Source organism: Melozone crissalis, unplaced genomic scaffold (assembly GCF_028551555.1).
Source record: "Melozone crissalis strain CALT ecotype California unplaced genomic scaffold, PUWL_Pcris_2 ptg000056l_1, whole genome shotgun sequence".
Taxonomy (NCBI): domain Eukaryota; kingdom Metazoa; phylum Chordata; class Aves; order Passeriformes; family Passerellidae; genus Melozone; species Melozone crissalis.
The window spans coordinates 6,521,067-6,534,060 of record NW_026535834.1 but is presented as its reverse complement, the minus strand read 5'-3'; the positions used below and the strand labels follow the sequence as shown (position 1 = coordinate 6,534,060).

At 50.4% G+C, this 12,994-nt stretch overlaps 1 protein-coding gene across 2 annotated transcripts in view; it reads right to left on the bottom strand.

Annotated features, from left to right (window-relative positions):
• ARMH4 (armadillo like helical domain containing 4) overlaps positions 1–12,994 on the bottom strand; it is a 62,226-nt gene that overhangs the window by 48,212 nt on the left and 1,020 nt on the right. For both annotated transcript variants that reach the window (XM_054286771.1, XM_054286773.1), the window contains exons 2-4: positions 6,792–8,265; positions 5,795–6,007; positions 3,954–4,148 (exon numbers count right to left, since the gene is read on the bottom strand). In XM_054286771.1, coding sequence (XP_054142746.1) covers positions 3,954–4,148; positions 5,795–6,007; positions 6,792–8,232 — 1,849 coding nt within the window. In that variant the 5' untranslated portion in view covers positions 8,233–8,265. The remainder of the gene's footprint in view (positions 1–3,953; positions 4,149–5,794; positions 6,008–6,791; positions 8,266–12,994) is intronic.

Sequence of the window (12,994 nt, the reverse complement as noted above, 5' to 3'; positions counted from 1 at the left end):
GCTGGTGAGGAACTATAATATCAGGCTAGTTAACCATGCTGGGTTAAGTGCCTGTTTTATTTACACCTCTGCATCCTAATTTAAATTTTTAACAGGGTTGTAGAGATTTAATGAGGCAGATCTTAATCCATACAGTCAAGGTCCAAATAACAATCCCCTTCACAGCCTTAATTCCTGGGAAAAATACCCTTCACATTCAAAAAAAAAAAAAATTAAAATAAAAGAGATGGTTCCTTGCACTGTGCTACAGATCAAAAGAAAAATGGGGAGCTGAAGCATCTTTTATAAGTTTGTGTAAACGGCTACAAGTTCTGAAGTGTTCAGGAGGAATTTCTTCACAGAAAAGGTAATTAAATATTGGAAGGGGCTGCCCAGGGAGGCGGTGGAGTCACCATGGCTGGAAGTGTTTAAGAAAAGACTGGATGTGGTCTGGTTGACATAGAGGTGTTTGGTCAAAAGTTGGACTCAGTCCTGAAGGTTTTTTCCAACCTCAGCTGTTCTGTGGTACACAAAACAGCTCATACAGCAGGCTGCAAATGCACATGAAACTCCAAATTCTGCCAGCTGAGAGCCATCCTAATTAATTGGGAACATTCCACACTCAAGAGCTACTTGGTTAAAGCCTCCTCCTCTGGAGCAAGTGATTTTAAGTTGCCATTTTCAGAGCTGCTGGCTCTCCTGACACCACACAACAGGCACAGCAGCCTCTGCTTTAATCAGAGCTCTGAGCACCCTCCACAGCCTGCACAGCTCTCCTGACCCCTGAGCTGTGTGAGCAGCTCACTCCCAGCAAGAGAGCAGAGGGAATTGTTCCCTGGGAGGGTGGGAGATCCTGGCACAGGGTGCCCAGAGCAGCTGGGGCTGCCCCTGGATCCCTGGAAGTGTCCAAGGCCAGGCTGGACAGGGCTTGGAGCCACCTGGGATAGGGGAAGGTGTCCCTGCCATGGCAGGGGTTGGGAACAGAGAGTCAAGAGAAGCAAACCTTGAGCCTGCAGGGTTAGATACAGACTCAGCATCACCCACAGTGGCAGGACCAGAGTCTGGTGAGCTCTATCAGCAGGTTCCAGCTGCAAGCTGCACAGATTCTGCAGAAGATGGAGCATGGCACACATCCTGCCACCCCAAAGTGCCACCTGCCAAAGGCTGCCAGGCTGGGGATGTGCAGCCACCTCTGCCAACAGCATGGCAGATGCTACAGCACAGGAACCAAGCTGAAAAGCAATGTGGTTTCTTTCCAAAAAGTCACTTTTTGAGGGGTGTTGGGAGGCTCCCACACTGGTCCTAAGCCAGCTGAGCCAGTAGTGTCACTGTCATATTTTCTGAAAAATCCCTTTGCCAGGATTTCTTCTCCTGGGAAGCCGAGAAGCCTCAGAGAGAAATGAAAACAATAATTATCTGCTTGCTTCTCCTGTGTTTGCTGCTTTGGGATATGGTTGGAGATTGTTTACCAACTGGTCATTGTTTGATTGGTTTCATGTGAATTGTTTTTACTTAATGACCAATCACCATCAGCTGTGTCAGACTAAGGAGTCAATCACAAGTTTTCATCACCATTCTTGTTAAGCCTTCTGTATCTTTTTCTTTAGCATAGTTTTAGTATAGCATTCTATAATATAATATCATAAAACAATAAATCAGCCTTTTGAGAACATGGAGTCAGATTCTCATCTCTCACCTCATCCTGCAGACCTCACAAACTCAACACCAGTAGCTCTTTGTACCCTACAGAGAAAGCTGCAGTGCTCAGCTTGCTAGAGAGACATACAAATTCTAGGCACAGGGACAAAAATACATAATCAATTCCCCCAGACAAGCAAGCCTTATCCTCTGCTGTGTCCTGTCCCCATATCCTATAATCCCTTTATAGGATTTCTCTGACTAGGAAGGGCAAAGCAGAACCAAGCTCACCAAGGAGTCAAGGCAGGAGGAAATTTGCTCCCCAGCTCATCCCTCCAGAGTGCACCAGAGAGGAGGATAAGCTCATCCAGACACATTTCCATTTTGCCTGTGCAATTTGATTTTTTAAAACAGTTCTGCATCCAAGCCAGGCAGGTGAATACAATTGCAGAGATGCAATTAACCACAGGCAGTTTGGCACAGATGGTCCCCAAGAACCAGAGGGAGCTGAGCAGCAGGGGTTGGTATTTAATGATGAGCCAGCCCTTCAGTGAGACAAGGCAGCAGGACCCCACTGAGGGCAGCAGAGCTCACTCAGCTCCTGGCACTTCTTCCAGCAGTGAGCCCCTCCCCAAGGGGCCAGGATCCCTCATTGGGGACCCAATCATGTGCCTGCAACAGCATCCCCCAAAAACCTGAGTGTCCTGGGCTGGAGCTCCATGGAGCTTTAAAGGAAAGCACCCCCAAACATCCTGGATCTGGCAGCATCAAGATAGTCTGAGAGTAAACAGCAGGAACTGTAATTTTGGGAGCTAAGCTCCTAAATGCCACTCCACCATGAGGATGTGATACTCCCCAACTGCCTTTAAGCAAAAAAAAAGATGTTGAGAGAGCAGAGTTGTGGCTCAAAAATGTTCCTTTGTGCTTAACTGGGGCAGCAGCATCCCCAGGCAGAAAGCCTTTCCCCAAATGGTAATTGTAATCATCCCATTTTACAAGATGTGGATTCATCATCCCCAGCACCAGGGAACCTCCTGGCTCCCTGCACAGAGGTCTGGGCTGAGCAGGAGAGATCTACACCACAAGAGCTGTGCCAGTTGTCAAATGCACAAAGAGCCCCATGTCCCTTGGAGAACAGAACCAAGAAACCCAGATTTCCACTTGAGCCCTCAGCTACAGCCCACATCTGCCTTTAGAGGAGCTCAGAGCAGAGAAAACAGAGTGCAGAAAGAATCCAAGAAAGTTGCATCAGTCCTGTATTGGAGCAGAAAGATTTTTTTTTTTAAATGTCTGTGCAGGTCTCATTAAACTGAGAGACACCAATGCTCAGCTGAAACTGAAATCCCTCTTATCTTCCCATGCAGAAACCCAGGCTTCTAAAGGAGATCCCAGAGGGCTATAAAACACTTTAGCCTCCTGAATCACACTGCTCTTGCTAAGCACAGACCTTGTTTCCCAGCCTGAAGGATCAGCTTCGCCCTACACACACGACCTTTCCCTCCCCTGCTGCCACTCTCCCATCAGCACCACATCCCTGCCTTGCCAGAGACATCCAAAATTCATCCTGGCAAGGGCAAAATGCTGCAGTTGGAGCCCCAGAGAGCTCAGGGAAGGCTTCAAAGCCAGCAGCAAGCCAGGAACAAGCATTGGGGAAGGCTCCCAGCTTCTGCTGCCCTCTAAACTCCACAGGAGAGAGAGTTATTGCTTCCTGCAGAGAAAAGATGCTGATGAGCTGTTGTCTGGAGCACCCCACCTCTACTCAGAGGAGAAAAACCATCTGGCAGTGCCACCCCTGGAGAGCTGCCAACCTTTGCAGTAAAGCACTAAGGCAAGAGAAGGTCAAGATAAAGGAAGGGGAGCAAAAACAGGCAGGAAGATTAATTCCTGCCAGGTGCTATCAGCCCAGAGACTGGAGCACAGAACTGGATGGATGAGCAAGCAGAAGTAGGAAAAGGAGCAAGGAACAGTTCCTCTGCAGGAAAACTGTGGGTGAGGTGAACAGAAGGCAGATCAGGACTGCAGCCCAGGATCTGCTTTGCCTCAGCACCCCTTGGTGGGTGCATTACAGGTGTGCAGAGCCAGACCCTGCTGCAACAGCAACACCACTGCTGCTCCCCAGCCAGGAGAAACCCACCCCATCCCACCAGAGGCACTGGAATTTCAGACATCCTCCAGGACACTGCTCACTGCTTGCTTCCCGTGCCTCCTGGGAGAGCACAGGCTGTCCAACACCTTTATTGGGAACAGCGAGATGCGCACACAGGCAGACAGACAGACTGGGGGCTGTCAGGGCAGGGCTGGCACCCCACAGGAGCCCCCCTGGGGCCCAGCGGTACCTTCAGACTCCAGGCGCTCCAGCCCGTAGGTGCCAGCTGTGCTGGTCCTCCTGGCAGAGGGGGACACTGATGCTGGAGTCACCAGGACCACAGTTCTGCTGGCTGGCTCCTCTGTCTGTCCAGCTGGGGTGGAAGACATCCCACCAGGGGCTGGGAGAGCTTTCTCACTGGTGACCAGGATCCCATCGGTGAGATCTACAGGAGACAGGAAACAGCAGCTTTCACTGTCACATTTTCTGAAAAATCCCTTCTCCTGGGAAGCTGAGAGGCCTCAGAGAAAAAGGAAAACAATATCATCTCATTTGCTTCTCCTGTGTTTTGCTGCTTCAGAATGTGGTTGGAGATTGCTTATCCAACATGTGAATTGTTTTGACTTAATGACCAACCACAGTCCAGCTGTGTCAGGACTCTAGAGAGAGTCACAAGTTTTTCATTAGTATCTTGTTAAACCCTCTGTAAGTATCCTCTCTCTATTCTTTAGTATATTTTAATGTACTTAAAGAATTATATATACTCTTTATTATAGAGTATATATAATTCTTTAATTATTATTAATAATTATAGCTACTTAAAGAATTATATATATTCTTTAATATAAAAACATAAAATAATAAATTAGCCTTCTAAGAACATGGAGTCAGATTGATCATTTCCTTCCTGCCACCTTGAAAATACCACACAGCAACCATTCAGCGTAACAAGATTTTATAAAACCCCAAGAAACTCCTTAATGAAAATTTAACTCAAAGGAAGTCACTAAACTTTTGTTTCCTTAGAGATGTGACTCTGCTGTAGTGAAACTTTCTCTTCAAGGGCAGCCAGCAAAGGAGGGTCCCCTTAATGAGGCCACAACCCTTAAAGGTTTTAATTCCATTGCTTTAAGGGCTACTCATCACCACACCCTGGCATGATCAGAGCACCAAGCCATCAGCTGAGAACTGAGCCAAGTGACAGATCTAACAGCTCACTACAAAGATAAAAATTGGTTGAATTTATAATTAAATCCCAGAAACAAATTCAATTAGTGGAACCTGCCAGAAGAACCTTCTCCCCCTTACAAACAGACCCTAAATTCAGAGATACAATGCAAACAGCTTTTCTTCTTTTGAAGAAACACAAGAACTGCCAGAAAAGCTGCCCAGCAGCATTTTCACTACAATGGTCCCCAGTACTACAGAAACCCCAGCTCAAAGCCAGCCTGGTGCTGAGGGAGTCTTTACTACACTCCTATCAGGAAAACAGCTCCAACATTCACCTGCCAAGGTGACACCAAACCAGCAGGCAGCAGCTACAGGAGCAGGACTGCTTGGAGCATTTCTGTATGAGCTACAGCAGCCTGAGAACAATCCCCCATTTCTCAGTGAATATCACTGCAGCCTTCCACACCCAAGGGCTTGCCAGGCTCCTGCAGGAGGGTCTTTCCCTCACCACTGGCTCCCATGGAACCCTGGTGAAACATTTCCATCCTCTGGACTGAGCATCACCAATCTGTGACTGCCTTGGGTTCCTGAAGTAAAAACTCTCCCTCCATAAATAAAAAAATTGCTCAAGTATCTAAAGCTAAAGGCAGCTTGCAAGCAAGGATAGGTAAGGGGCTCATTTGGTTTGGGGCATTTTTTTTAACCTCTACTCCACTTATTTGGGGCAAAAATCCATATGCTGGCAAATCACAGTGTGGTGGATCTCATGGCAGAAAGCAGTGGCAGCCCAGGTTTAGAGGGGAGGGCAGAAGTTGAGCATAAAAAAAAAGTCACTTAAACAAGAATGTTGCATTGAGACTGGAGTGTGACACTGGTTCCAGAGGTACCACCCCACCCTGTGCCCTTGAAGCAGAATCCTACCTTCTGCATCCACAGGGCTCCCTGTGGAGGAAGCCCCAGTTGCCAGCAGCACCTGGGTGGCACTGGGAGCTGTCAGCATCTGGGTGTCCTCCCCGCTGTTCTCCTGAGGGAAGCTGGCAGCCCCTGCTCCCTGGGTGGCACCTGGCACCTCCGGCACAGCTGGCACAGCAGCAGCAGCCTCCTGGGCAGCTGCTGTCACCTCCTCAGCAGCACCTACAGCAAGAACACGTGTCAGGGTGGGCTCACAGGACAGCTGACAGCAGCAGAGCACACATCTGAAGCAGTAGGAAAGAACAGAACTCCAGGAATTAATTCCAGAGCCACAGGGCCAGCCTCCAGTGTCCCACTGAAGCCTCAGCCATGCACAAGGGTTGATTTTTGTGGCACAAGCCTTAATAGACAGTGTTGTTTCCCCAACATCTGGGAAACAGCAGAGAGGCAGCCTGCTGACAAGTCAAGTGCTTAAAAATTAATCTAGAAATTAATCAGTCAGGTTGCAGCACCAGCCTGCAATTAGCTTCCTTTCTCTCACAGCAAAAAATAGGTCTTGTGGATGCAGTGAAGGGAAATCATCCTTTTACATCTGCAGCCAAAGAGGGAAGAATAAAGATGCCCAGCAATTAAAAAGTCCTCATCAACCTCGAAACATGCCCAACACCTGACCTGCCTTTTTTTCTTTTTTTTAGCATTTCCTTTATATTTTAAACACCAAGTAGGAATGCTGTCATGAGGCTGAAGGTGGCACCTCTGGGGGTATGTGCAGGGCAAGGTGACACCTTCGGGCTGTCCAGGAGGAGTTCTGCCTGCAGGTGAGAGTGGGGACAAGCACTGGGCAGCCCCAGCTCCACCATGGGGTGAGGAGACAGCCCCAGGAGTTTATTTGCTCTCTGAGCACCCTTGTAAAGGCATTTAAGACAGCAGCAGCTCACAGGCTGCTGTCACAGCTCACTTCAAATCCCAGAAATGAGAGGCAAGTGTCCGTAAAAGCAAGTTTTACCTTTCCATGAACTCTGCAGAGTAGGAGAGAGGTCAGGCTGCGTATCTGTCAGCACAGCAGCCTCTGGCTGTGACGAAGGGATGCTTTTCTCCTCCTCTGCTGTGACTGCACTGATGTTTTCCAGTGAGCCAAGATCAGCTGTGCCTGCCTCTGACAGGCTCCCAGGGTGGGAAGCAGAGCTGCTGCTGCCTGGGGAAGGTGCTGGCAGCTCCTCCCCTTGCACTGGCTCTGTGCAGTTGCTCTCCTTGGCAAGCTCAGGCGCTGCTGGAGGGGACACTGAGGAGAGCACTGCTCTGGTGGCATCCTCTTCCTCCCCCACACCTCCCTGGCTGGTCTGGGATGGTTCTGTTGTCCCCAGCTCCTCATGAGATGTGCTTCTCCCTTGAGTGATGTCCCCCAGCTTGGTGTCATCCCAGTCAGGTGGCACAGTGTCCATGGGGGGGATGGTGACAGTGCTAGCTGTAGAGGGCAGCTCCTGTTGGGTGACACCTGTCCCAGCTTCTGGCTGAAGGAAGGCCTCAGTTGCCACAAGGGGAGGTTTGGCAGCCACAGATGTTGGTGGAGCCAGGGATTTCAGGGGGCTCCCTGTGTGGGCTCTCAGCATTCCCAGCCCAGAGGTCACACCTGCAGCCTGGGGGCTCGGGATGATGACAGGGAGGTGACTTGCTGCTTCCCAGCTGGGAGAGCTGGGGCTCAGTGTGGGCTGAGGCACAGCTGAGGGGTGGGAGCTGCTCTCTGCTTCTTCCTCCTCCGTGGTCCCAGCAAGGGGATTTGCTGAGGGGCCAGCAGAGCTGGGCTCCACTGCCACCCCACCCTCGGTTGTGGCCTCACCAACGGGGCCACCAGACTCCTCCTGGCCTGGAGGGCTCAGCGTGGTCACAGCTGTGGTCAGCATGGCCCGGAGGGCTTCATCCTCACGCAGCTGAGGCTCAGTGGGAGCCAGCTCCTCCTCATGGCCTGCAGGCAGTGCCCCAGCAGAGGGGGGACCCGCCAGGCCCTGGCTGTGGGGCACAGCACGGCTGGGGCTGGCAGGGAGGGCTTCTCCTCCTTCAGTGACACCTTCAGGGAGGGCTGCTCCTCCTGCAGTGACAGCCCCAGGGAGGGCTGCTCCTCCTGCAGTGACACCTTCAGGGAGGGCTGCTCCTCCTGCAGTGACAGCCTCACCCAAGGGTGTCCCAGATGGCTGTGCTGACACTGCACAGGGCTCCTCAGAAACTGTCTGCTCAGAAGGGCCCAGGTTGTTTTTCAAGCCCACCATGGCTGTCCTTTCATCTTGCAGCCCATTCCCTGCCCAGGGGCCATGCTGGACCTTCGTGACATCCTCCTCCTCCTCCAGAGGCTGGGCCAGGCATGGCAGGCTGGAGGACAAGAGCAGGATGCTGCAGGTGAGCACACAGAGATTAAATCCTTCTGATCCCCTCATGGCTGAGAGGAGATGCATCCAGAAGCCTGCAAGGCTGACAAATCCAGAGACCTAAAAGGGGAAAAAGGAACCAAGATTACACAACCCATGACCAACCACAGACCCAGGGCCTTAAATCATGGGAGACCAAAACTATGGCCAGTTGTGAGCAGACCCCTCCCACACATTCCAAGCAACGGATTCCCCCATCTGTTTTACTCTTCTCAGTCTACCCTACCTGAAGGTGCCAGACAAAAAACAAATGTTGATCTGAAGCCCCAAAACCCTGCCCAGCTCCCACCCAGTTCCTCCCTAGTAAGAGTGCTATGCTCTACCCAGCAGGCATCAGACCTGCAAGCAATGGTTTGGATCAACCTGTTGGTTCTGAACCAAGACCAAAAATGATGCTTGTCAGGGCCATGAAGTCTCAGACTTGTCCTGGCCAGCCCTGTTCTGTGCACTGGCACAGGAGGAGGCCAAGGAACCTGCACAGAGAACAAGATGGGTCTGTGGGGGGACAGCACAGCACCAGAGCCACACCAGGAGGCTTTAGGGCTGCATCAGGTCCTGGCTGAGCTCCCTGGCCCCACAGAGGAAGCTCCAGCCCAGAGAGCAGCACTGCAGCACTAGCACAGTGCCCACGCTGCACTGCACCATGGAGGCACTTCCAGAAAGCCTCATGTCCACAATCACCCAGGGATTCCAAGACAGCACTGAGCCTGAGGCCAGCAGGGATGCAGCCAGCTGACAGCCTGCCCTTGGCAAGCTCTGCTGCCTCCAGACACACAGCCCCAGCTCCCAACCACCTCCCCTGGGCATGTGCCCCAGCCCTGGCCTTGCTTCTCCAACTCCACCATCCCATCCAAGCCCCACTCAGTGCCATGACACAACAAACATCCCTCTGTCACAGCAGACCTGGCAGCTGCTCAGGGGCACAAACAAGCCCTATGCAAGGGCATCCAGCCACCAGCAGCTTCAAGTTCTTTCTCTCATGTGTTCCCCCAGTTCTGAGACCCCCAAGGTGAGAAAGCGCTCAACCTGTTAGGATAAGTCCAAAGAAGGGCCAGCAAGTAGATCACAGGGCTGGAGCACCTCTGTTACAGGCTGGGAGAGTTGGAAGGTGGAGAAGAAAAGGCTCCAGGGACACACTGGAGCATCCTCCAGTGCCTAAAGTAGTTCCAGAAGAGCTAGAGAGGGACTTTGGACAAGGGCATGGAGGGACAGAGCAAGGAGGAATGGCTTTTCACCTAGGTTTATATTAGATATTAGGAATAAATTATTGACTGAAGGTGATGAGGCCCTCAGGTTACCCAGAGAAGCTGTGGCTGCCCCTGGATCCCTGGTAGTGCCCAAGGCCAGGCTGGATGGGCTTGGAGCAGCCTGGGATAGAGGAAGGTATTCCTGCCCATGGCAGGGGGTGGAATGAGGTGAGATTTTATCATTCCCAAGTGAACTGCTCTTCCCTTTGGGCTGCAGGAATAACAAATATCAATAAGGAAAGAGGTTGGGGTTGTCAGAACCACCCACCCTCAGCCTTCCATAGAACAGCAATGGTCACCCTGTGCAGTACCTCTGTTCATGGGCACCAGGATAAATCCCTAGATTTATCCACACTCCTCATTTCCCCACCCAGACTGCACATCCAGAAGTATCACTCACATTTGTACCCACAGAGTGCAGCAACAGAGCTCAGAATTAACCACTGCAGGCTCCGGCATCTGGCTGAGCCTTCAGGGCACACTGAGTCACTTTTTCCATGCTCCCTGAAGCCTCATCCCAGCAGTTTGAGCTGCTGGAATAATTCCCCATCACAGGCCACACACATGCACCAGGTGCTCAGGGACAAGCAAAAGCCACCAAAAACTCTTCACCAACCCAGACACCTTCCCCTTTATTTTTAGCATCTCTGAAGGATGGGTGGCTACCCATCTATTTTCTATACCCCCCCCCCCAAAAAAAAAAATAGCTGAAAACTGACAATATTTAGCTCTTTTCCCAGGCTAATTCTTGATGCACTTTTGTAATTAAAAAGCACTAAGAATGCATTATGCAAGTTAAATTGTTAGTGCCTAACTCCATGCATCTGCCTCACCATGCAGATGAATATAAATCATGTTCACCTCAACACCCCTTCAGCAAGTGCCTGTTAAGAGCAGGCATATTGAAACATCAAGAAGTTGGGTTTTCTCTATTTAAAAAACAGTTTGGCTTTAAATACAGCTTCTGAAGAAGTCAGGAGCATTTAGGTGGCACAAATGCTTTCAGCAATGCTTAAAGACAAACAGAACTCCAGCTGCACTTGAAAAGCACTTCTCTTGCAGCCATATATGTTATACATATGTATATATACATCTGGACAGATAGTTTGTAGCTTTCTAGCTCTAGGCTCTCCAATAGCCCATGATATTCAGGATATGGTTAGCAGAACCACCAAAATGCTCATCTCTCAACAAGGTTACTCCATATTTACTAGAAGCTTTCTTCCTTCTGGAGGGTAGATAACATGGGCACAACACCAGCCTGATAAAAGAGTTCCTGGGTTCATTCAGAGCAGCTTCATATTGTTTCTACCAACCTGAAAAGCCCTGCTGGTAATAATGCTACATTTCTATAGGGCAAAAACCCATTTTGGAGAGTTATTTGCTCAGGAAATCCACGACAGGCAGATGCAAGCTAACCTAGACCTTCACACTCAGTGAAAGCAGGAGATAGTGGCCCAGAGCTTGCTGCAGGATAATGGCACAGGTTCACACTTCAAAGAAGATTAGTCAGAGCTTAAGAGCTGCTTAGCTTTAGGAAGAGGCTGGATTAGAGAGTGTATGAACAGCAGTGACCTGGCTATCTCCTTAAGCAGAGTTTGACACCTCGCTGAAGCGCTTCCCCTGAATGCAGAAGCTGCAGAGCAAAGCTGCACCGAGTGACATTTCTCCTCCCATTTGGCTGTTTTATAGCCAGGCTGGAGCACCCTGCCCTGACCAAGCACCTCCTCTGTAGTAAGGCTGAGCTCTCCTGCGAGCAGCTCCAAGGCAGTAACTCAATATTTCACACTGCAGGAACTCCCTGTCCCCACGTTTCACCTGGCATCCTCAGAGCTGGAGCCCTGGAGGCAGCAGCCAAGCACTGGCCAAGCTCTCGGTGGAAAAAACTAATCCTTGCTTCCAATAGGAAGCACACACTGAGGGCAAGAGGCAGTGCCAGCTACTTCCCCTGCACTCAATAACAGCAAATCCCAGGAGATGCAGCTCCTCCAGCCGCAAAGGCAGCACGACTGCAGGCAGCCAGGGAGCTTTATCTTCAGCATGGAAAATAATAACTTTCCTTTTAACACCTGGGAGGCTGGGAAAAAAAACCAGACAAAGAACTGCTAGGCTGAAAACAGGCCAAAACTGGACATCTCCAGGAGCTACCAACAAGAATAAGAACCATCTACCTCCGTGGGGAAGTCAGGAAGCCGAGGGACAATAAATATAAATTGGTCACCAGCTGAGGCAGTCTCAGACTCGGTTGGATCTTTCTGAGCCGGGCTGCTTGCCTGCTCCATACAATTAGCCCTTGCAGCAGTTATTAAACCATTAACCCCTCTGAATTCTGGAGGCTTCTTTGAGATCGGCTCTTGGGGGGCCCAACAAAAGGCAGCTCAGGAGGAGCCCCAGCCTGTTATGGCCACTCCAGCAGGGCAGGCTTGCAGGGGAGCAGCACAGGGCAGAGCAGATGTCTCTCCTTCAATAGCTGCTCCTTGCATGGACCAGTGGTTTGTGGAGACATGCTGCAAAGGATTAAGCTCCCCCTCTGTCCCAGCTGTGTGCAGCTACTCCCTCTGAGAGCTTTTTAAGAGCTTCATCCAGCCAGCTCACTTAGAGAAAACAACTCCCTTCCCTCCTCTCCAAAAAAATAAAAATTAGCTGTTACTTTCCATCTTTCACAAGTTATGTTTATGTTTCTACCCAACAGTATGATACAAACAAGTACCAAGTTTTAAACTCCCTCGAATTAATAACTCTGCTCTAACAATCCCTCTGACACAGGGAGGACACTCTGCACGCATCATAAAGCGGAGAGCAGGAGACGAGCAGGTCAGCCCCAGCCAAATCTGCCTCGCCTTTGAAAAGGGCTCCTCACACCTCCAAGCACAAGCGTGGTGCCAGCCCGGGCTGCCCGAACACTCCTGGGTGTGCTCAGCTCCGGAACCGGAATTCACGGAGAATTGAAATTCACCGACGATTCGTAGGGGAACCGGACAAAAAAAAAAGCAGCAAATCTTTTAATGTGAAGATTTAGCCAAAACATACAAGTCAAACAAGTGCCAGCCGTCAAGTGCTCTGTTACAGGGTGCTAATGTATGCCATCCGAGCCTCATTACTTGTGCTGAATACAAAAGGCAGCAGATAATGCACTGCAGAGCTCCAACTCCTACTTTTGTGCACAAGCCGAGAAAAATGCCATCATTTATGTCCTTGTCCAGTTCAACCGAGTGAACTGGGGGGCTGATGCCCTTCCAGCACACACTTCAGGTAAGCAAACCTCGACCAGCTCGACCACCTCAGTGAAATCCCAGCAGTGACACAACTCTACGCAAGCCACCAACACAAAGTCAGGTGAGAAAAATTACGTCGAGACAAGCACACAGCAGAGGGGCACATCCTCGCCTACCCTTGAGGACGCATCCTTAAAAGCAAACAAATGAGGTATTAATATTCTGTATGGCCAGCTTCCCGCCAGTCCCAGTGAGGCGCCTTAATACATAATACATCACCTCCACTTCCAGCCTCGGCATTCCAGCCGGAGTTCTTTGAGGAGCCAC